The sequence below is a fragment of the Marmota monax genome, unplaced genomic scaffold (assembly GCF_021218885.2).
Source record: "Marmota monax isolate L192 unplaced genomic scaffold, Marmota_monax_Labrador192_F-V1.1 WCK01_AAM20220418_F8-fsc00008, whole genome shotgun sequence".
Taxonomy (NCBI): Eukaryota; Metazoa; Chordata; class Mammalia; order Rodentia; family Sciuridae; genus Marmota; species Marmota monax.
In genome coordinates, this window is record NW_026694432.1 from 21,017,007 (window position 1) to 21,038,166 (window position 21,160).

Sequence of the window (21,160 nt, forward strand, 5' to 3'; positions counted from 1 at the left end):
ACTAAGGATGGATGGATGTGAGTAGGAGCCTTTCTTAATCATGGAGCAAAGCCCATCACCCTGGTGGGCAGGAGCTTCAGGTATAGAGCCCAGGCCAATGGGCTGTGTGAGGGGGGGGTTGTCACCCACCCTCCAGAAGAGAGCCATCCCAGACCCCTCTGAGAAGCAGACTCCTTATTCTAAAGTAAAGGTACACACAGATTCATTTTCAAGAAATTAACTTTATTTGGTTGGAAAAGTGTCTCTTATGTAAAATAAACACTCATCCAGACCTGGCATCAGGAAGGGTGCCCTGCTGAGGGAAAGGGGTCGAGTAGACTGTGCCCCTCAGACCTGAATATGGAGGAGAGTTTCTTCTTCGAAGGGAGGAGGTGACACAAAGCTCACTTCCCCCGACTCAGGGGAGACAGGAGCAGAAATGGTGGAGGCCTAGGCAGAGGGGTCAGCTTGGCGAGAGACCATGCCTAGCACTGCTTCTAGCCTTGAAAAGAACCCAGAAAGCTCTGTCGACATGTCAGCAGTAGGGGTGAGGTGGTCCTCAGGGCCAAAGGTTAGGAACTGGGGTTCTGGCCAGGGTCAGAGGTCAGGAGGTCAGAGGTTGCTCTCTGGGTCAAGGAGCAAAGATGGGAGGGCTCCTCAGGGTCAGAGGACAGGGGTTGGGGGGACTGTGCTCTGGAGTCAGAGGTCAGAGCTTGGGGGCTGCTCTCAGCCTGCACCAACCCCCAGGCCCCCAGCCCCTCTGAGTACAGCTCCTGGTTCTTCTCCTTCCACCGGCGGAATTTCTCTCCCGTCAGCTCGGGGTCACTCAGCACCTCCTCCAGGGCCTGCAGTTCCTGCAGTTTTGCCTGACATGGGAGTAGTGGGTAAGGAGCCATGATCATCCAAGGCAGCAGCAGAGCCCAAGCCCAGAGCTAACTCTGGAGTCCTGTACCTAGAACCCTGCACCTGGTCAGCCAGGCACGAGAAGCCTGGGTAAGATTTCAAACCCCAGCTTAGACCTAGAACTTGGACCAGTCCACAGCTGAGTCTAAAATGGACCCTACGGCCCAGGACTGAGCCCACTGTTAAGAGCTAAGCCCAAGGGGCTGGGGACTGGAGATGTGGCCAGCGGTAGATCACTCGCCTAGCATGCAAGAGGCCCTGGGTTCAGTTCCTAATTCCACTCCCGCCCCCCCAAAGAGCTAGGCCAAGCTCAGAACTGAGTTCCTGAGTCGGACAGCCAGAGCTCAGAGCCCAGAGCCAAGTTCCTGGGGAGTCAGAAAGCCAGAGGCAGGAACCCAGAGCTGAGGCTGCAGGCCAAATGCAGAGTGGAGCTTGGCCAGGAACAGCCTGAAGCCCACAGCCCTCCTCGCCCAGTCCCCCGGCTGACCTTGAGTGTGCTCTGTAGAGCCCGCACACGGTGCACTCGCTCATTGAGGTGGGGGTCTCTGTTGCGCCGCATGAAAGAGCTCCGCCACTGCTCATGGGTCAGGGGCTGTGGCTGCCCCAGCAGGGACACGCCACCCTGCCTTAGTCCCTGTACCATTCCTTCCAGTGCCCCTTCACTGCTGTCTGTGGGAGCAGGGAGCAGGATAAGGCTGTGCCCTCAGCCCTCCACCCAGTGCCCAATGCCCAGCTCCCAACTCCAATGAACACCTGCTGGAGGGCCGAGGGAGGTCCTGGGGCTGTGCTGTGTCGGGGAGGCAGCAGGTGATATGTCTCCATGGAGTGGACTCCCAGTTTGAGATGGGCTGGGCTGAGGCAGGGTAAAAGGAGAGAGAGCCACATCCTGAGCCCTGTGTCCAGCTATTCTCCCTCCATCCCTGACCGGAAGTAGTCCTCTACTCACCGAGGCTGAGCGGGACGCAGTCTCATCATCAGGGTCTTCTGCTTCTGTCTCACTGTAGCAGTCTAGGGTGGTGGGGAGCAGGTGGGGAACCCACAGGGTTTGGGAAGGCCAGGGAGGAGGCTGGGGGCTTTAAGTTCAAGCCCCCAAACCAGGAACAGGAGAGGCTCAGGTGAGACCTGATTCTTCCTCCCACCCCTGTGAGAGACCTACCTTCCTCTCGGGCTGAGGGGGCCCTTCCTGGGGACTGATACTTGGAAATGCAGGTAATGAGATGGCGTACCCACCTGTGGAGGAACAAACAGGTGTCAGGAGTTTCCATTCACTGAGGCCTTCTTATATCAGGGGATTTATATCAACATCATCTTTTAATCTTCAGACTAACTGGAAGAGGTGGGAACTCTTATTCACCCATTTTACAGATGGTGAAACTGAGGTTTAGACAGCGAGCACCTTGACCATCCACTGCCAGAGGGCTTGGATTTAGACCCAGGCTCCTGAGTCCAGCTCCTAAGCATTCAGAGTCTGGGAGCTATGCGGGAGTAGGGCGAGGGAGGTGGCACTCACAGGCTCAGATCAGACAGGGTGTCAGCAGCAAAGACAAAGGGTTTGTACACTTCATGGGTGAGCTGGAACACACTGCCGGGAGCAGAGAGCATCACTCAGCCTCCTCCAGGGCCTGGAATCCCAGCCAACTTCCATGCACCCCCCCCCACCCCCTTCTTTTCCCGTCCTCCAGCCCATAACACCCCAGGACTTAACTATTTTTTCTTCTGATCGTGTCCACTTTCCAGGCTATAGTTAGATACATTGATGAGGCCCTGAGCCTTTTCATCCTGGGGAATCACACAGAGGGTCAGTCTGGGGCCCCAAAACCCTCCAGGCAGCTCCTTAGTCACCCCTCAGACTGCTCAGGGCGATAGAGGGGAGAGTGTGTTTTCGGGGCTCTAACTGCAAGTCTCTAGGTTTCTGGGCCTCAGGGCAGGAGGTGTAGCCAAATGGTGCCTCTGAGCCAGAAAAGGGGAACAAAGGTACCAAGAGAAACAGCTAAGAAAGAGGAGCCCTCCTGCACTGGTTCCCACCAGGAACACAAGGCTGCTTCATGGCCCTGGGCTCGGCAAATGCTTGGTCCCTTCCCGGTTTTCTTTCCCCTTTCGTCTGACTAACTCCCAGGTATTATTTTCTCAGAGAAGCTTTTGGACTCCTTCAGGCTAGACTGGACACCTCTGCTGGGCTCCCACATATCTCTTGGGCAAACATCTCAGCACATTTCCTACACTGCCTGGAGTATATGGGAGCCACCCCCAGATCTTTCAAACTGCTTTTACACACTTATTAACTCATTTTGGGAGAAACCTTCCCTGTTCTGCTGATGGGAACACTGGGACCTGGGAAGGCCTGGGGGCCACCTGTGACAATGGGAGCAGATGACTTGCTTGCTACCTATGCCCATGTGTGTGGTGTCTCACCTGGGGCTGCTGGTACCAGTAGAGCATGTGTCCCTTAAGCACAAACCAGCAGCGGCGCCAGCGTGGGCCCATGAAGCCGCCAGGGGCCTTGCGCAGCAGGAGCCAGCCATCACAGTCTGGCTGGCCCAGCTCCCGGCAGGACACCCGCCGGCGGCTCAGCCTCGTTGCCACCCCTGCAAGCAACATGGCACAGCCCAGGTGGTGAGGGGCTGGCAAAGAATTCCAGCCCCCAAACTGGTTCCCTTGCCCGCCATGAGCATTCCCGAGACATATGAACCCACACTTTTGCTGAGGTGGGGACGACTCTCCATTTTAGAGAGGAGGAAACTGGAAATCAGAGAATAAGCCATTTGCTCAAAGGCATAGAGGTCTGGGCTGGGAGCACGGGTCTGTGTGACCCCAGAAAAGAGCTGTTTCCAGGATAGGCTGGGTGGGGAGCATGAGGGGTGGTCTTGCCCAGCTCTGCAAAGGTTTCAAGAGCTCCTCATTTCAGGGATACAATATGCCACCCAGTCAGGGACACTCGTACCTTTTGATTTCTTCCGACCAAGGACAGGACTCTAAAAAGACCATATAGGGGTTAGAAAAGGGTCTAGGCCCTCAGCCCACATCCCTCCTTGCAGATCCGCTGAGCTCACCTTGTCAGGGTGTCCCGAGGGGCCTGCAGTCTCTGCTATTCCTGCTGGGAGGGCAGGGGGGCTGGGCAGGGGCTCAGGGTCAAGGGAGGTAGAATCTGTCAGGGAGGGAGCAGGGAGGGTGTCAGCATCTAGGTCAGAGTCAGGCACTCGGACACCTTGCCAGGGGCACCCACTACCTGGTGGGGTTTGAAACTACCTGTCCAGGCAGTGGTGGGCTCAGGACTTGCATCTGAAGTCAGGTCAAAGGCAAAGACGTCTTCAGATGGGACTCTGGGGAGAGCAAGGGGAGATGAGATGCGTCCATGGTCCCCCCACGAAGACACACCCAGGGCAGAGTCTGTTACCTGGGAGACAGTGGGGCCAGAGCCAGCGACTGGCTTCTCAGGTGTGGGGAGTCCAAAGGTGTCTGGGGAACAACCAGAAACAGGGTGACCGGGCTGACAACAGGGGTCTGAAAGCAGGTGGGGGTGGATGGGGACAGGTACCTGGGGGGGTGTCTGTGGCACAGGGATCTTCTTCAGCACTAAGCTGACCCCGGCTGGCTCCCGTAGCAGCTCCCTCAGCATGTTCTTGTGGGGCCAGCCCACCTAGGAGACAGGGGTGCAGGGAGGGGCAGAGGCACTGGGTTGGCATCAAGCTGGGCAGGAGCTCTGATGCAGCCCAACAACCCCTGCCTTCACGCTTGGAGCTGTGAGCTTCCTGCTTCTGCCTCACCCCACGAAGCCTCCAGGAAGCCACCAGGAGCCCTTCACCTTGGTGGCTCCTCAGAGGCAGGGGAGAACACCTAGGGAAGGATCAGCTGAAAAGTGGGTGGGGCTGTCACCTAGGATCAGTCCTGACCTTCCAGAGCTGGGTCATCTCGCAGAAAGCAACTCCCACAACCCTGCTCCCCTCCAGGGACAGCACCCCCACTGCTTCCCCACCAGCCCTGGGTTTCCTCACTAGCCCCCTCCCCTCCACACAGCCCCCTCCCCCTCGCTCACCACCACCTGCTCGTTGATCTGAACAACCTCATCTCCAGGCAGGACCTGCCGGCAGGAGTCAGTGGGGACCTGGAATGGGGATTGGGGCCCAGGAGTGAGCTTTCCTGGGGCCTGGAGCTGGCGTGGCCGCAGGTGAGAGGCCTCAGGGCTGGGTAGCTGGCAGGGTGGGGGTGCTCTCACCTGGATGCACACTCGGGACACAAAGTGCAAGCAGTTACTGGTGGTGTAGATTTCCACGCCCTGAAGAGGCAGAGGCTATGGTCATTGAGGGCTTGATTCTAAGGTGGGTGGAACTGGGGACAGAGCTGGCCCCAAGAGCATACTGCTCCAACTTGCTGTGTCACTTTGGGCTTGTTGCTCTTCTCTGGTCCTCTGTTTCACCCTCTGATAAAGGGCCAGGAGGAAGCTGGGGTCACTGCTTTCTGAGGTACTAGATTCTCGGCAACTTTCTTGAAGGGAGAGAGAGGGATGGGGTGGGAGAAGGGCAGGGCTGGGGGCTCTGATTTTCCCAACTGGTTAAGATTAAAGCAGAAAAGTTCATGTCCTCTCCCCTCTATCCTAACCTGCCCCTGAGCCTCTGCCAGGTCTGCGTCACAGAACACAGGAACATGCCACCTGAGACCATGCCATGCAGACCCTCAGGACTGGGGAAGGTGCTGGATGATGGTGAGATCCCAGGTAGGTTGTTTGGACCTCTGTTTTAACATCTGTACCTGACAGGTTTCCAGCTACCAGTATAGGAGGCTGGGGATCCTAGACCCCATTTCAGGGCCCAAAGTGTCAAGGGCTCAGAAGTGACAGGTGACAGGGCAGGGCTCACCGAAGGCTCTTCCAGCTGCACCTGCTCCAGCACAGCCCTCTGCTCCAGCAGCTCTTCTGGGCTGCAGCTCAGGATGCTGCGGCAGATCTCGGCCACTTGGCTGCACTGGGGAAGGGAGCAGATTGTGAGGCTGAGCCTGATCCCAGCCCACCCTGCTCCCATCGCAGTCCACGGGCACCCCACAGACTCACGATCCTCAGGACTCTTCTTTCCTTCTCGGCCTCTGGGAAGTCCTAGAAGCAGAGAGAGGAGGCCTCCCCTGTAACCCTAACCCTAACCCTGTGTAAGGGTCATGGGGGAGGGGGACTACCTTCTCCTGAGGACATGGGCAGGTCCCTCCTGTCCCTCCTGGCTTCCCCTATTCTGGCCTTTTCCCAGACCTATAGGGCCTCAAAATCTCAACCCCAAGGTCTCATCCTCCTGACACCAGGCCCCCAAAGTCACCATACATTCTCCCCCTACCACCACCTCCTGAGCATTAAGAGCCCTGAGCTTCTCTGCGGAGACCCCCATACTCCTGCTGCCCCGTACCCAGTGGCAGGGCCTCCTCTTCTCCTGCGCTCTTGCCCCAGCTCTCACACCCAACCCTGGTCTGATTCACAGGTTATAAAAAGCTCCGGCCTGGTCTGGTCTCGGGGCTGGGCCAAGCCTGGCCCATGTCCTCCTACCTCCTGCAAGATCTGGCTCAGTTCCCCGCACAAGGCCCCGATCTCCTGGCAGGCTGAGAAGTCATTTAAGTGGGAGAAGAGGTACCTGGCAGGGGAAGAATGGCACAGGGGCTCAGGGGCGGTGCTGGGCCACTTGGAGACAATTTCTCATCTGAGACTTTGGGAGCATACACAGCTCCTGCCCTGATGAGTGTTGCTTTGGAATAAAGGAGGTAACTGATATATCTAGAGAGGTCAGCACAGGAATTATTTGTCATGTAGCTATTAGGTACCAGGCCCTCTTCTAGTTACTGGGGAGACGGACAGTAAACCTGTCATTATGTCAATAATGATTTAACTCTGACTGTAATGAGTGCCCGAGATGTAGAGCTCTGAGAATGACTTGACAGGGAAAGAGTTCCAGAGGAGGTGACATTTGAGGTGGGACCTACAGGACAAGCAGCAGCAGCTATTGAAGGGTCAGAGAACCATTTAATGGCTGTTGATAAGACTGTTGTGATAACAAGTGGGCAGGATGGGAATCCAGGTGGTCAGCGCCCCTGCCCAGACAGGCTAACTGCTCTGCCATGTCTGAACAAGAGCCATCCTGTTCTTCTCTCCCAGGTCCTGGAGCAAGCCAAGGATGAGAAGGGTCCCCTTACCAGTCACCCCAACCTGGGTACCTGTTGAGCCAGAAGAGGAGCACACGGGCGTCACGCACCAGCTCCACAGCTGCGCTGAGCACATCCGCAGGGGTCTCAGCACAGTCCCCCAGGCGGCCTTGGACTAAGCTCTGGAGGGCCTGGGTCCCCTCCAGCAGCCGCTCTGTCAGGGTCTGCAGGTTCTCTGTCAGCAGCCCAGAGCTCTGTGCCAGAAAGGGCCAGGTCACTACTGCGGCAGTCGCCCCCACCCTCAGTTGGCAGACCTGCCATCAGTGTGGCCATAGTTCGCTCACCAGGGCCCGGAGCTGTTCCACCCCATCCAGAATGAGCTCCTGATGGCCCAGAGGCCACACGGTCAGAGCCTCGAGGCTGCGGGGACAGAGCTGGAGCAGGTACTTGCCAGGCAGCTCCCAGTCTTCAAAGGGATAGTCCTGCAGGGAGTCGTCTAGGCCTGTGGCAGAGCAAGGGTTGGCAGGAGGGGAAACAGGGGTCACGACCTTTCACCAGTTCTTCACTCCAGCAGACCTCTTTTCCCTCCCATCTGTCCCCAATGACACCCTGGGACTCAGGCTGTGTTCTGTCTATTTCACACCTGAGGCCACTGAGTAGCTGAGGACTGTATGGGCAGTGGCTTTCAAAGGTGGTCCTTGGACCAGCAGCAGCTGCCTCACTGGGGAACCTGTTAGGAATGCAAATTCCCAGGTCTCAGCCCCCAACTACTGGAGCAGACACTTAGGGCTAGACCCAGCGGTTTGTGTTTAACAAATCCTGCAGGTGACTCTGATGTTCCCCTAAGACTCAACACTAGTAATATAGAGGATGAGAGCGAGGGACTTGGAGTCAGGGAAACCTGAGAGCTAGCCCTTGAGCAATTAATGATTGCTCCATGCCTCAGTTTCTTTACATGTAAAATGGGAACACAAAAGTACCTACCTTCTAACCACATGTGTATTAAATGACATGATATATGTCAAACACTTGGTCCATTCCCTGGTTTGTGGTAGATGGGCAGTAAATAGCAGCCATCATATTATTACTGCCAGACTCTACCATGATTTACAAGGCCCTGCATGATTAGGTCACCACCTGTCCTTCCAGGATTGTGGCACAACCCCTCCAACTCAACACTTCAGATCCAGAGAACCAACTCCTTGGAAAACTCTTTTGCCTCAGGGTCCCCACATGCTCTGTTCCTTCTGCCTGGATTGCTCTTCCAGTTCCATCATATCCTTTTGTTTACAGAACCCCAAATACCTTCCACAGCTCCCCAGGTTGGGTGGGGAAGCCTCTCCTCTTGGTTCCACTGTCCCCTGAGCCTCCACATACCCTGGTACTTGAACATCAGTCTTTTCTATCATTGGTCCTTCAAAGACCAGGCCTTAAATAACCATTCATCCCTAATCTCCAGCCTATTTCTGACACAAGGCAGACACTCAAAAATAAGAAAACTCTCTCTTGAGCGCTTACTTAGTGCTAGGAAAAGTTTTATGGGCTTTACATATATTGACACATTTGACCTCTGCCTCATTTCTAGGAGGTGGGGACGATAGTCATACCCATTAAACAGATGGGAAAACTGACACAAGGGCGAATAAGCAGCTTGCTCACTCTTTGGAGGAATTCCACCCTGTGGGAGCCAGGCTTTCATTGGGGAATTTGGGTGTGTGGTCAATAGCGCTCCCTCATGCCCACAGTGGCATTAAGAGCATTAAGAGTTCATGAATCTGTGGCTCCCTGGCTATGGATCCTTGAACAACTTCACAGTGAATGTGTTGGACCACCTGCCTCCCAGCAGACCCCAGAACTGAGTTAAAAGTGCTAGCCACGCCAAGACTATCTCATTTTGTCCACTTCATGGACAGAGAAACTAAGGCCTATGGTCACAGAGCCAGTGAGTGGTGGAGCTGGCCTGAAACCCAGTTTGGCAGTGCGGCTCCAGTCCTGAGTGGGCTGCTCACCCTGAGCCTGACCCCAGGCCACTCAGGCTGCCCCCGCTGGGAGGAGTGTCCTGACTCACCGCCCACTCCAGCGGCCCCCACAGAGGGCTCTCACTGGGTCTGTCTGCACTTTGTGGCTCATTGGGCCTAGGGAGCCTCTCCCTGGAATGGGAGCCCCCAGAGTGGGACTGTGTCACCCACTTCGGTCTGGCTGGGGCTTCTGCTTCTCCCCCTGGGAGTCTCAGCCTAAAAGGGGGATATGACACCAGGACCGCTCCTGTTTCAAGCCAGCCGACCACTTCCTGGCTGTGCGGCAGGTTCAGCTTCTGAGAAATGGGTTTAATACAGCTCTCTGGGCCCTGGGGCACAGGGAAGAGGGAGGCGACAGAGGGCCCCTCGGTTTTCATGGCCTCCCCGCCCTGGGACCTCTTGGTATGCAGGGACGATGAGGGACCCACGTCTGGTCCCGAGGCCCTCGGGGGCCACCGGTCATCCGGGCACAGTACCTGGGACACGGCAGACCTCCATAAACACCTGTTGACTAACAGACTCCGCGGGTTTTGCCCTTTTCCTCGCCCGACTTTCTGCCGACGCGACGCCGCGTTAGCGCCCCGCGGGCCCCCTCCTGCCCCAGCCCCACCCACCTCGCAGCCAGGCTGCCACCTTCCCGGGGGTCCAGGTCTCCACCGGCTCCATGCCCGGCTCCGCCCGCCGCGCCCGCCCGCGCAGGAATTTCCGCTCTGGGAGTCGCGGCCCGGGGCGGCGCCGGGGCGGGGCCGCCGCATACCTGGGCCCACGTGGCCGCGCAGGTGAGGCACCGCCGCAGCCATTGGCCCACCAGCTGTCCGCCTCCTGCCCCGCCCTTCTGGCATTCCTGGGCTCTGCCGGCCGGGGGGTGTGACTCGGGCGACTCAGAGCTGGACTGAAGTCCCGCCCCAAATGGGCTTCGTGTCCCGGAGTGGGGCCTACACCCGCAGGATCCTGGAAAAGGAGCCAGAAGGGGGGCAAAACGCACCTAGCAAAGCAAGAGGGGGTGCGGGGGTGCTGTGACCTGGGGCTGACCCTAACTTGTGTGCATCAGTCCCAGATCTGTAAACTGGAATTCATAGTTTCTACTTCAGAGGGTACTTGCCGAATATCGGCGTAAATAGCTCCCAAACATTTACAAACATTTACAACTGAAGTTTTTAGCTCCCTCTTTATCTTGCACCCCTTCTCCATCTGGTGGGGCTAATTGGACCCTTTCTCAGAATGTGGCTATTTATTTATTTATTGAGACAGGGTCTCACTATGTTACCCAGGCAGGTCTTGAACTGATGGGCTCAAGTGATCTTCCTGCCTCAGTTTCCCCGGTAGCTGGGACTACAGGCACATGCTACCATGCCAGGCCAGAATAACACTTTCATAAGCAGAAAGCAGGAAGCTTAAATTGAGCGTGGTTGCATAGTCCCATCAGCCCTGTTCCTCGAGAGCGTGAAGCAGGAGAATCACAAGTTCAAGACACTCCTGGGCAACTAACCAAGACCCTGCCTCAAAATAAAAAATAATAAATAAAAAAAGGGCTGGGGACATAAGTCAGTGGAGAGCACTTGGCTAGTGTGCACAAATTTCTGGGTTCAATCCCCAGCACTAGGATGAAAGAAGCAGGGTGGAGGATGCAGAAGAGTAATGGAGAAGCCTGGGTCACCAGCATGAGAACAGGTGGATTCACCATTTGGTCTCTGAACTGCCAATTATCATTGGTAGGTGCCCAATGAGTGGCTGCTATATCACAGAAGGGTCTGAAATAGAGAGTGCCATCAGATCTGGTTTAACAGTGGGTTAATAATTACCATGATTGTGAAACAGTTGTGAACATAAATATCTCAATAACTACAATTTGATATGAAAATATGGGATTTCTATTGATGACAAAGCCAAAGATAATGTTACTACTTTAATCCACATAAAAAGAATTGGTAAACCAGGCTTGGTGGTACATGTCTGTAATCCCAGTGATTTGGGAGGTTGAGACAGGAGGACTGCAAATTTGCCACCAGCCTTTGCAATTTTAGAGGGCTGGGGATATAGCTTAGTGGTAAATTATTGCCCCTAGACTAAATCTCCAGTACCAAAAAGAAAAAAAAGAAACAGAAAGAAAAAAAATGACAAATTTTGGTTAGAGATTAGTGAAAATAAATATATAGACATACTTCTTTACCACCCAACTTTATGAATTCCCCTTAATTCTTTTTTTTTTTTTAATCCCCTGATTTCTGAAGCCCAGATAAAAGCCTTCATTTAAGAAAAATGTCTGGTACACACTAAGTATTCATCATCATTAATACTAAGTATTCACCATCATTTCAAGCCAGGAGACTCCTAGGACTTTGGAATCTGAATAAGTTCCAGGCTCAGGTGCAGCATAAATGAGTCCAACTTCTACAATTCTCTGTACCTGTTTCTTTTCTTCTGGGGGCGGGGAGTGGTACTAGGGATTGAACCCAGCTGCACTTAACTGCTGAGCCACATCCCCAGACCTTTTTATATTTTGAGACAGGGCCTTACTAAGTTGCTTAGGGGCTTGCTAAATTGCTGAGGCTGGCTTGTGATCCTCCTGCCTCAGCCTTCTGAGCCACTGGGACTGTAGGACAGCACCACTGCACCCAGCTGTACCTGTTTTCTGCTTTTAAAAGGGGGACGCTTAGACAGTAGAGGTGTGAAAACATCTTTTAAATAGTTTTAAATATATCCCATGTGGTAGATTTTAATTGTTATTGCTGTAATTCTGTGGGAATGGGCCTAAAGGGCTTCCTAGAACCTGCCTCTGGCTGTGCTGCCTTCAAAAATCTCTATCTTGGGCTTGGTTGCCATGGCATGTGCCTGTAATTTCTATAACTCACAAGGTTGAGGCAGTAAGATCACAGGTTCAAGGTCAGCCTCAGCAATATACTGAGGCCTTCAACAACTGAGACTCAGTCTCAAAATGAAAAATAAATAAATAAATAAATAAATTTTAAAAAGGCTGAGAATCAGCATACTACAGTAATGCAGCCATGTCAATGTTTATAGCAGCTCAATTCACGTTAACTAAACTATGGAACCGACCTAGGTGTCCTTCAATTGATGAATGGACAAAGAAAATTGGTATATATACTCAATGGAATATTACTCAGCTTTAAAGAAGAGTAAAATTATGGCATTTGCCAGTAAATGAATAGAGTTGGAGAATATCATGCTAAGCAAAACAAGCCAATCCCCGGATGTTTTCTTTAATATGCGGATGCTAGTTCACAATGAGGGGGGGGCACTAGAGAAGAATAGCATTACCTTAGATTAGGCAGAGGGAAGTAAAGGAGGAGAGGGGAGGGGATGCGGGGATAAGAAAGATAGTAGGTTCAATCCCCAGTATGTATGAGTGTGTGTATGTATGTGTATGTATATATATATATAATTTCTATCTTTCGTGCCCCGACACCCAGCCTTCAAAGCCTGTAGATATCCTACCTGTAGCTCACAGTCTGAATTCCAGTGGACCCAAGGATGGCCCGTGCAGTGTAGCCATGTGTGTGTTAGTTGTCCTCATTGAATAATTTCATATCCAAATTGAGATCTCCAGTCTCTCTGGAACTTGGCCAGCTCTGAGGACCCCCTCCCACCTTCACATTTGGTATCAGCAAGAGGGGAATGGCAGCTACTTCCTTCAAGGAGGACAGGTCCCCACAGGCCTTGCCTCCTTCCACTTGTGAATGAGTAGGTTCAGAATTTGTGGCCCTCCCTCACTTCTCTGGCTTTGTCCTTTACCTACTGTCTTCCTGCCCTGTGATGTCTATGTCCCTAGGGCCATGCTGTATCCTCCTTTAACATTTTTGCCTCTTTATACAACAGCCTCCCCAGGACACTCTGGGTGAGCCCAGTAAACTCTAACAGAGTACAGGGTGGTAGACATATCTGTCTCCACCATCCTGATGTCATCAAATCCTTATCCTGAGCTGGCACCAGGCGGAGGTTGAGAACCCAGTCTAATTTCTTTTTTTTTTTTGGTATTTGTAATTCAACCCAGGGGCACTTTACTTACCACTGGGCTAAATCCCAAGCCCTTTTTATTTTTTGTTTTTGAGACAGGGTCCTGCTAAATTGCTAAGGACCTCACAAAGTTGCTGAGGCTGGCCTTAAACTTAAGATCCTCCTGCCTCAGCCTCCTGAATCCCTGGGATTACAGGCATGGACTGAAATGCCTCAGTTTACTATTTTAACATACTGTGGAGAGCTTAATCAATATATACAGATCTTTTTATTATTGTTCCCAAGCTGAGGATAGGGAAGTCCTTGCAGGAACTTTGTCTTGAAGAAGGAGGTGAAATGTGCCCTCCTTCCAAGGAAGAGAGCACATTTGTATATGATTGATCATATAGAAACCAAATAGAAAAGATGTACTGCTGTTAAAAGAAAGACTAATAATGTACCCTGTCGCTCCTGATTGGTGGCATCTATTATCTGAGGTAGGAATAGGGTCTGGACCAGAGTTGAGGGAAACCTGCCCAGTACCTGCCTGTGCCTGGGATTCCTGAGCACTGGCAGCCAAGGCCACTCCTGCCGATCTGGCCTGGCCTCCCTGGTGAATGGGGGAGGTGCTGCTCAGGCCTGATGCTGATCTCTCCTGACAGCTGCTTCCAAGGCTGGCAGGATGGCAATCAGTGGGGGAAGGGACCAGATTTAAAGATCCAGCGGTCCCTCCCCCTGCCAGATCGCAGCAGGCCAGTCACGGGTGAGCATCCTCTGAGGGCATGGCTTTTGTGCATATGGGAGGTCAGAGACCCTTGTACCCTCATTTCCACTTCTTGGTACCATGAACACGACTGGTCTTCATGTCTGCTAGCATCCCACAGGCCGCCTAGGAGACCGGTGGCTCCCACCATGCGATTTCGACGCCTGACCCCAGGCTACTTCCGGGTACTACAGGTAAGTACCCCTAACTGATGGTTTCTGGCACCACTGACCCCTTTTTCCCAACAGTTCCCCTTGATACCCCCAATAGCCAGGCTGTCACGTTCCCTGCCGCCTGACTAGCCAGAACCCAGATGGGCAGTGAAGCGAGAGGGACTGGGGTGGAATCTCCCTGGGGCGGCAATGGTGCCCGTACTGCCCTCACTCAGCTGCACCATCCCTGCTTCTGCCTGCCTAGAAGTCTCCATCGACCCCTCAGCTACACCTTCTTCACCCTAGATGCAGGTAGCCGGGAAGCTGAAGGCAGAGCCCCGGAGTCCGCTGGCTGGGGTTGTGGCTACACTGCTGGCTGTCCTCGGGCTGGGCGGCTCCTGCTATGCCGTCTGGAAGATGGTGGGGCAACAGCAGCCGCCAGCACAGGCCCCATGACAAAGCAGGCCGCCTCTCACCTGGGCTTTGGAGGTAGGTGACTCAGGAGGAGACTGCAGTCTCAAAACCTCCTTTTCTAGGAATCAGTCCTTGCCCTCATTGGAAGCAGAATAGAATAAATCTTATCCTACTCCCCCACTTCACACTGCATCTGGGGTCCAGGTGAGATGCTAAGACTCCAGAAGGAGGGAAGGGATGTAGCTTCCAAAGCTGGACCAAGTAAGGAGTAGACACCTGGGCCTTGTATGTAGAAGGTAGCTGAGGACTCCTAATAGGGCAGGACTTTGCAGCCAGATGTGGCCTGGAAGTTAGAATCAGAGGTAAGCCCTTTGTCCAGTTCCTTTATTGGGGGACAGGCACCCAGAGGAGGCCAAACCCTGAATCCAAAGAGATTGGCACACTCTCTCCCAGCCTAGCCCTTACACTGCTGTCCATAGGCAGCTCCTCTGCCCTGAATCCTCAGGCCTTGTCATGCAGAAGTGTCCATCTCAGGGACTTCAGTGGACACTTCTGTGGGCACTGCCAGTCGCCGGGGTGGCACATAGGAACCCATGCCCGCTGCCCTCTCTGCCTCTTCCTGACTGTAGGGCTCAATGCTCAGCTGCTTCAGCCTGGGGAAAAAGAAGAACACAAGTTGGGAGCTGACCAAGTGCATGCCCAGCATGCCCTGCATGCCCCACACCCACGCATCAACACTCTTCTTACTCCTTCATACCTTTTCTTGTGGTCTTTGGATCGGAAGTGGGTCTTCAGGTTGGCGGAATCGACAAAGTACCTCCTGCAAGGAGAGGGTGAGAAGACTGAGGAGGTGATGCGTCTCAGATATGCCTGTCTCCCTGACCCTAGCTCATTCCCCGACGCCAGGCTCCGGGGCTGGAGGGATGGATGGGAGAGGACTGGTCCAGAGAGGAGATCCTGCGTGGCCCGGCCCTCACAGCTCCCAGCCAGTACAGCAGACCCTCTCTCTCCCCACGCTCGACTCGGCCGCGACTCACCCGCAGGCCAGACAGCGATGCAGGCCGCCCCCCGGCAGGTCAGGGTCAGGCTCTGTGTTCGGGTTGGGCTTTGCCGGTGCCGGACCCTGCGGCCGCAGCTCGCGGTGAATCTCATCCAGGTCGGGTCGCCGCCGCTTAGCCTTCATTTGGCGGGCCAAGGAGTGCGCTCGGTGCGCGCCTGTGCGGCGGGAGCGACCCATGGCCCGTGACAGCGGGACGAGAGGGCCGGGAGCGGAGAGTGGGCCGCACGTGTACGCGCTTCCCTAAAGCTCAATGACGTCACGAGACGCCCGGGGGCGGGGCCGGACCTGCCCGACTGTTTCTGATGACGTCACTCGCACGGTCCGCGACTTCAGCGCCCCCAGGCGGCGGACGGGCGTGACGGAGCCTGCTCGCCCACGGCGGGAGGCGGCGCGTAGCTGGGGAGGGCGGGGAGCGACGTGCGCCTGTGGGGTTCCGGGCGGGTCCTGTTGCACTGCGCGCCCGGCGCGGCGCCATCATCCTTTCCTGGTTCCCACACCTTAAACCCTACGGTGGAGGGTCTAAGCTTTAAGCATCTCTGGAAGGCACTGATAATGCATGTAAAACGAATAAATTAATAAATGATGAGTGATTGAGTTTGGGATCCCGACTCCAACAGGGCTTTCCGAGATACCTGCAGCCCCTGGCAAGCCCTCAACCCTTCTCGCTTCTTCCCAGTTATTCTATTAAGTCTCTGTCCTCTGCCCGCCCGCCAGGCAAATCCAAGGTGGGGGGGGTGCTGTTCCTACCCAAAGACCCCAGCACCCGGGTCTCCCGTCATTTAACTCCTCTCTCGCAAGAGGAGATACTCACAGAAAGACCCCTATTGCTGCCTCTTTTCTCTGGGCTGGACTTCCCAGGAGAGGGCTTACAGCAAGGGCAGAGATAACTAAATGTTGTAGGCTCACAGGAGGGGCGAGTGCCAGAGGGCCATTCCTCATTCATTGGGTCCTGGTGCCTACCAGACTGGCTAGAGACAACTCCCCTGGACGGTGCCAGAGAAGCTCAGCAATAATTCAGGGGCTCCAGCTCTTTGGAACCTGTTGCCAGGAAACAGAGAGACAGGCACGTGCATCCCTAGGGAGAAGAATAAGTTTCCAGGCCAGACAAAGAAGTGAAATGTAAGCCCAAGGTGCTGACAGCGTCCAAGGATCTTCCCACTCCTGTTCCTGAAGGCTGAGTGGGGACAGAGTGGCCCTGCCAAGGACATAGCTGGTATGGGGACACCAGTGTATGTCATCAACCTATGCAAATAAAGAGAATTTGTCTGAAGCCATTCCAAGAGATTGACAACCTTAAATATTCCTAAACCCAGGAAGGTGACCTCTTCAGAGAGATGTCTTTATTATTGGTGGCCAATATGGGTCAAGACAAGAGACTAAGTTGACAGAAGTCAGCCCCTTCTCAGACTCCTTTGGATCAGTTTCACCTGCTGGGCATTGTGCCAATTAGGGAGGTTGGTGCATCTTTAATGAAGTCACCCGATCGCTGGGACAGGCTCTTGGCCCCACCAAGTTCCCAGAGCCAGATCTATAGGTGCCCACTGAGTCACCACCTTCTGTGCCAGGGTGCCAGGCTCCTTTCTCTTGCAGCTATGAACCAGGCCTTTTGGAAAACCTACAAGTCCAAAGTGCTACAGACCCTGAGTGGGGAATCTGAGGAGGACCTGGCAGAGGAGGTGGGTACCCTTCATGCCTGCTGGGTGGGGCATGGACAGGGCAGCAGGAGGGACAGAAAGAGGAGGGAGAGGCACATTTGTATAGTAACTGTAGGCACATACAGGGATGGCAAGCAGCATGGTGCAGTCAGACAGCCAGGACACCTAAGAAAACTGAGGAAGGAGAGAAGAACTGTGGCTATGGGAGGAGTGGCCACTGTTTCCATCGACCCCAAGGGCTGTGCATGGAAGAAATTCTTCTAAGACCAGTAGGCAGTAGCCACACTCAGTATATGTGGCTTGACACAACTTTCTTTTTTTTTAAATTTAATTTTATTTTTTAAGAGAGAGAGAATTTTAATATTTATTTTTTTTAGTTTTCGGCGGATACAACATCTTTGTTTGTATGTGGTGCTGAGGATCGAACCCGGGTCGCACGCATGCCAGGCGAGTGCGCTACCGCTTGAGCCACATCCCCAGCCCTTGACACAACTTTCTAATAAGCAGAGCTAAGCAGAAGTGGGATGGCTTGCCTTGAGAGGTAGTGAGCCCTCTGTTACTAGGGGTAGGGGTGTGTCACTTGAACTCTGAGCACTGTGTCACTGTAGCAGTGTCACATCAAAACCAAACTTACATCATGCTTTGTTCTGATTAAAAAAAAAAAAAAGGCTCTGCATGCCTGTAATCCCAGCGACTCGGAGGCTGAATCAGGAGAATCCCAAGAACACAAGTTCAAAACCAGCCTCAACAATTTAGCAAGGTCCTTAGCAACTTAGTGAGATCCTGTCTCAAAATAAGAAATAAAAGGGGGTGGCTTGGATGTGGCTCAGTGGTAAAACTCCTCTGGGTTCAATCTCTAGTCCAAAACAAAACCAAACCAGCAACAACAAAAAAACTCTAGGTCTCCTGGCATGATGGCGCACACCTGTAATCCCAGCGGCTCAGGAGGCTGAGCCAGAAGGATCTCCAGTTCAAAGCCAGGGGCAGCAATGGCGAGCAGCTAAGCAACTCAGTGAGACCCTGTTTCAAAACAAAATACAAAATAGGGCTGGGGATGTGGCTCAGTGGTGGAGTGCCCCTGAGTTCAATCCCCAGAACCAAAAAAAAAAAAAAAAATCTATGTCTGGAAGCTGTGATAAGTAGCAGTCAAACAAACAGATGTGGCAGGGGCAGGAACTAGTCCTTTGGGGTTGGTATGTGTGGATAAGTGTATGTCTAGACAGGTTGGTGTCCAAAGTGGGGCCTGTGTGGAAGTCTGGGATGGGACTCTGGGAGGAAGCCCCAGTGGAGGGCTACTGCACTGCGAATTGGATCCAGGTGTCTGCAGGTGCTGGGGTTTGGGCTGGAGCACACGCCTGTCAGCCTTATGCTTGCGTGATGTGTGTGTCCAGGTGTCTGTGGGTAGGTGGAGAGGATTGTGTGCTGAGGATGGGCCTTTGTGCATCTGTCTGCAGTTGTCCACGTGTAGGGGTGTGACGGCATAACTTCATGAGTCGTGTGGGTGCCCTGTGGCACATACAGGGGAAGAGCTTCGGCCCTGTGGGGGCATGCTCATGGCCAGCTATGTCTGTCTACATCACCATGCATACCCTTGCCCACATGTTTCTGGGGGCATCTAGATGTGTCTGTGGGTGGGCTGGTATGTGTGCTCAAGGGTGTCTGCAGGGTTTATCATACATGTGTACATACCTGTGGGCAGTCCCATGTGCCTTCATGGAGGTATGAGGTATGCAGGTGTGTGTTGAGTTCTGTGGCGTTGGGGTGCCTGTGTGTACAGGCTAGCCATGGGAAGGGAGGTCCCACTTTTCTGGGGCTTCTCTCATGCTCTATGGGGGTTTTGTGTCTCAGAGGGAGAACCCAGCTTTAGTGGAGTCTGAGACAACAGAACCTGCTGAGGAGGCCTTCAGTCCCGTGTCACAGCTGGCCCGCAGGGTGAGTTCTCCCTTCTTCCACCCAAACCCTGGGGAACTCGTGGAGGCTGCTGTGGAGCCCTGGGAGGCTGAGCTGGGCCCTTTCCTGACTCCCAGCCCCTCCCTCCCAGGTTCAGGGAGTCGGGGTGAAAGGCTGGCTGACAATGTCATCTCTGTTTAACAAAGAAGATGAGGACAAGCTGCTGCCACCAGAGCCCTGTGCTGACCAGTATGTGTGTGTGTGTGTGTGTGCAGTGGGCAGTTCCAGAAGGGCCTGGGGTCTCTCTGCTCTCTTGTCATTTCCTTCTGATCTCCTTCTCTTTCTAACCATGGAGGGCTGGGGAGGGGCAGCTCCTGGCCCTTCTATTTCTCTCAGCAGGACACTCTACTCACACAGTGTATCTGGGAGTTTGGGTTAGATCTCAGGAATTTACCAGAATTGGGACTGAAGTTGGAGGGTGTTTATGGGCTGTCTTTCCCTACCACTGGGAGAGGCCATCTCCTGAGAATCCCAACAGAGAGGTCCTCTAGGTGTTTGCAACATGCAAGAGAGAGTGGTTCGGAACAACCCTCATCCTCCAAGGGAACATGTGACCAACAAATTCTGGAACCCTCTTCCACAGATTGAGATTCAGGAGGCATGGGTAGTGCCGGAGGATCTCAGCGGACTGAGAGGCACACTAGTTTGGGAATCACTGCTTTGGAAAGCCTTTGATGCTCAGGGGCGGGGGGACGACACAAGCCTCTATCCCCCCTGCTCTGGCTCTAGCACCGGCACCCACTCCATGCCTGGCCTTTCCTCCAGCCCAGTCCACTCTCCCAGCGATTGCCTTTCTGCCCCAGGGTCCTCCTGACCCATCCATCCATCCTGCCCCAGGGCTTTCTTTCCTCTCCCCAGCTCACCCCCTCTCCCTCCTGGTCCTGAAGGCTCTTCCCAGATCTGAGGCTCCCACTTCAAGCCTCACCTCCTTCCAGAAAGGCCCTTCCCCACATCTCCCCTCTACCTCCCAAGTCCCCCTCTCCCCTAAGCTTCAGGACTAGGATTTTCCCTTTCCTCAGATCGCTCCACCTGTCTCTCCCAGGTCCCTAGTCGCCCCACCTTTCCTTTATCCCAGAACCAGCCCCTCTGCCCAGTCCCACCTCGATTCCCTCCAGTGGGCTCCACAAGCCCTTGTCCCCACCCCACGTCTGGGTCTCACTCCTCTTGGCCACCTCTGACAGCTGCTCCCGGGTCGTCCCGCCCCCCCCCCCGCCACGTGGTCCCTTCTCACAGCCTGACTCCGCTCTCTCCAGGGATTCTGGTCTCTTCTCACCAGACCCCTGGCCTAATCCTCTGACCCCCGACCCAACCAGGCGCCTCCTTCCCAGTGCCTCCCCTTGCCCGCAGGCCCTAAGTGACCTCCTCCTGACTCCCTCTGCCCCACTGCTCCACTCGGTTCCCGCCTCTGTCCATTATTCCTTTCTGGGACCCCTGGCCTGCCCCTTGGGACCCGGCCCTCTCCTGTCGCTCACCCGCCCTTCTCCTGCAGCCCTCTGGCCGCGCAGCCCACCTCGCAGGCGGGGGCCACCGAGGCAGAGGCGCGCGGCCCGGGATTCTGGGATGCGTTCGCCAGCAGGTGGCATCAGCAGCAGTCCATGCTGCGGGGCGCCGAACCCACCCCGAATGCGGACCCGGAGCCCCAGGACCAGGCCAAGGAGGAGGCCAACGAGCGCCCGGAGCCTCGGGAGGTGGACCCCGCGGCCGGCTTCAAGTGGGATTTCCTCACCAACAAACTGGCCGAGATGAGGGTGAAGGCCGTGCCCAAAGGTGACTAGCCGGCACGCCAAACTGGGCACCCGCCCTCCGCAGCCCCCATTAAAAAAAAAAAAAAGTAGCCCTACACCTCGTGTGACGGCGTTTTTGTCCGGACAACAGGAAAAGCAAAAGCTGTTTTGGGGTGGGTGGTCTCAGGCGGGGTCTAGTTGGAGATGTCCTCGCACCTTTCCCCACAAAAGTGCTGGCCTAAAATGACCAGGTGGCACACGCCTGTAATTCCAGACACTTAGGAGGCTGAGGCAGGAGGATCGCAAGTTCAATGCCAGTCTCAGCAACTTAGCCAGACCCTGTCTCAAAATAGAAAATAAAATAAAATTTAAAAGGTCAAGGTGGCTGGGTGACTTGGGAAGCCGGGACTGGCTCCATTACTGGCTCAGCCCCATTCGGTTTAACAAACGTGGCCGGTTGTCCCTCTACTATGGAAA

The 21,160-nt window shown here is 54.5% G+C and overlaps 4 protein-coding genes across 5 annotated transcripts; 2 read left to right on the plus strand and 2 right to left on the minus strand.

The window, feature by feature from the left end:
- Positions 1–201: 201 nt before the first annotated feature.
- Cnksr1 (connector enhancer of kinase suppressor of Ras 1) lies at positions 202–9,741 on the minus strand. 2 transcript variants are annotated; one of them, XM_046418820.2, is made up of 21 exons: positions 9,626–9,741; positions 7,338–7,495; positions 7,066–7,247; positions 6,404–6,488; positions 5,927–5,968; positions 5,736–5,840; positions 5,096–5,155; positions 4,916–4,984; positions 4,418–4,519; positions 4,277–4,338; positions 4,129–4,202; positions 3,933–4,027; positions 3,824–3,854; positions 3,295–3,467; positions 2,588–2,661; positions 2,393–2,464; positions 2,039–2,112; positions 1,829–1,890; positions 1,636–1,735; positions 1,370–1,551; positions 202–845 (listed from the first exon to the last, which is right to left on the minus strand). In XM_046418820.2, the coding sequence occupies exons 1-21, from the start codon at positions 9,675–9,677 to the stop codon at positions 552–554; spliced, it is 2,148 nt and encodes a 715-aa protein (XP_046274776.1). In that variant the 5' UTR covers positions 9,678–9,741; the 3' UTR covers positions 202–551. The 2 variants fall into 2 exon arrangements, with proteins under 2 accessions (XP_046274776.1, XP_046274777.1); XM_046418821.2 differs by lacking the exon at positions 9,626–9,741 and adding an exon at positions 9,488–9,584.
- Positions 9,676–14,336, plus strand: Znf593os (ZNF593 opposite strand). Its single transcript, XM_046468378.1, has 3 exons — positions 9,676–9,790; positions 13,840–13,922; positions 14,187–14,336. The coding sequence occupies exons 1-3, from the start codon at positions 9,676–9,678 to the stop codon at positions 14,334–14,336; spliced, it is 348 nt and encodes a 115-aa protein (XP_046324334.1).
- A 325-nt stretch (positions 14,337–14,661) lies between these two features.
- On the minus strand, positions 14,662–15,619 carry Znf593 (zinc finger protein 593). The gene is made up of 3 exons (XM_046469202.2): positions 15,332–15,619; positions 15,052–15,114; positions 14,662–14,947 (listed from the first exon to the last, which is right to left on the minus strand). Exons 1-3 carry the CDS (start codon positions 15,529–15,531, stop codon positions 14,806–14,808), a joined length of 405 nt encoding a protein of 134 aa, XP_046325158.1. The 5' UTR covers positions 15,532–15,619; the 3' UTR covers positions 14,662–14,805.
- Positions 15,620–16,946: 1,327 nt separating this feature from the next.
- CUNH1orf232 (chromosome unknown C1orf232 homolog) lies at positions 16,947–20,734 on the plus strand. Its single transcript, XM_046468590.1, has 4 exons — positions 16,947–17,030; positions 18,858–18,941; positions 19,051–19,148; positions 20,449–20,734. Exons 1-4 carry the CDS (start codon positions 16,947–16,949, stop codon positions 20,732–20,734), a joined length of 552 nt encoding a protein of 183 aa, XP_046324546.1.
- The last annotated feature ends 426 nt before the right edge of the window (positions 20,735–21,160 follow it).

Bases quoted from the DNA above. Each gene is read 5' to 3' on its own strand.
- Znf593os (XM_046468378.1), top strand. From the start codon at position 9,676: ATGCCCGGCTCCGCCCGCCGCGCCCGCCCGCGCAGGAATTTCCGCTCT. The intron at 9,791-13,839 runs GTGAGGCACCGC...CATGTCTGCTAG, and splicing joins GGGCCCACGTGGCCGCGCAG to CATCCCACAGGCCGCCTAGG. The intron at 13,923-14,186 runs GTAAGTACCCCT...TCTTCACCCTAG, and splicing joins GCTACTTCCGGGTACTACAG to ATGCAGGTAGCCGGGAAGCT.
- Znf593 (XM_046469202.2), bottom strand. From the start codon at position 15,531: ATGGGTCGCTCCCGCCGCACAGGCGCGCACCGAGCGCACTCCTTGGCC. The intron at 15,115-15,331 runs GTGAGTCGCGGC...CTCTCCTTGCAG, and splicing joins CATCGCTGTCTGGCCTGCGG to GAGGTACTTTGTCGATTCCG. The intron at 14,948-15,051 runs GTATGAAGGAGT...CTTTTTCCCCAG, and splicing joins TCCAAAGACCACAAGAAAAG to GCTGAAGCAGCTGAGCATTG.
- CUNH1orf232 (XM_046468590.1), top strand. From the start codon at position 16,947: ATGAACCAGGCCTTTTGGAAAACCTACAAGTCCAAAGTGCTACAGACC. The intron at 17,031-18,857 runs GTGGGTACCCTT...TTTGTGTCTCAG, and splicing joins AGGAGGACCTGGCAGAGGAG to AGGGAGAACCCAGCTTTAGT. The intron at 19,149-20,448 runs GTATGTGTGTGT...CTTCTCCTGCAG, and splicing joins CCAGAGCCCTGTGCTGACCA to CCCTCTGGCCGCGCAGCCCA.
- Cnksr1 (XM_046418820.2), bottom strand. From the start codon at position 9,677: ATGGAGCCGGTGGAGACCTGGACCCCCGGGAAGGTGGCAGCCTGGCTG. The intron at 5,841-5,926 runs GTGAGTCTGTGG...TCCCTTCCCCAG, and splicing joins AAAGAAGAGTCCTGAGGATC to TGCAGCCAAGTGGCCGAGAT. The intron at 4,339-4,417 runs GTACCTGTCCCC...GTTGTTCCCCAG, and splicing joins TGCCACAGACACCCCCCCAG to ACACCTTTGGACTCCCCACA.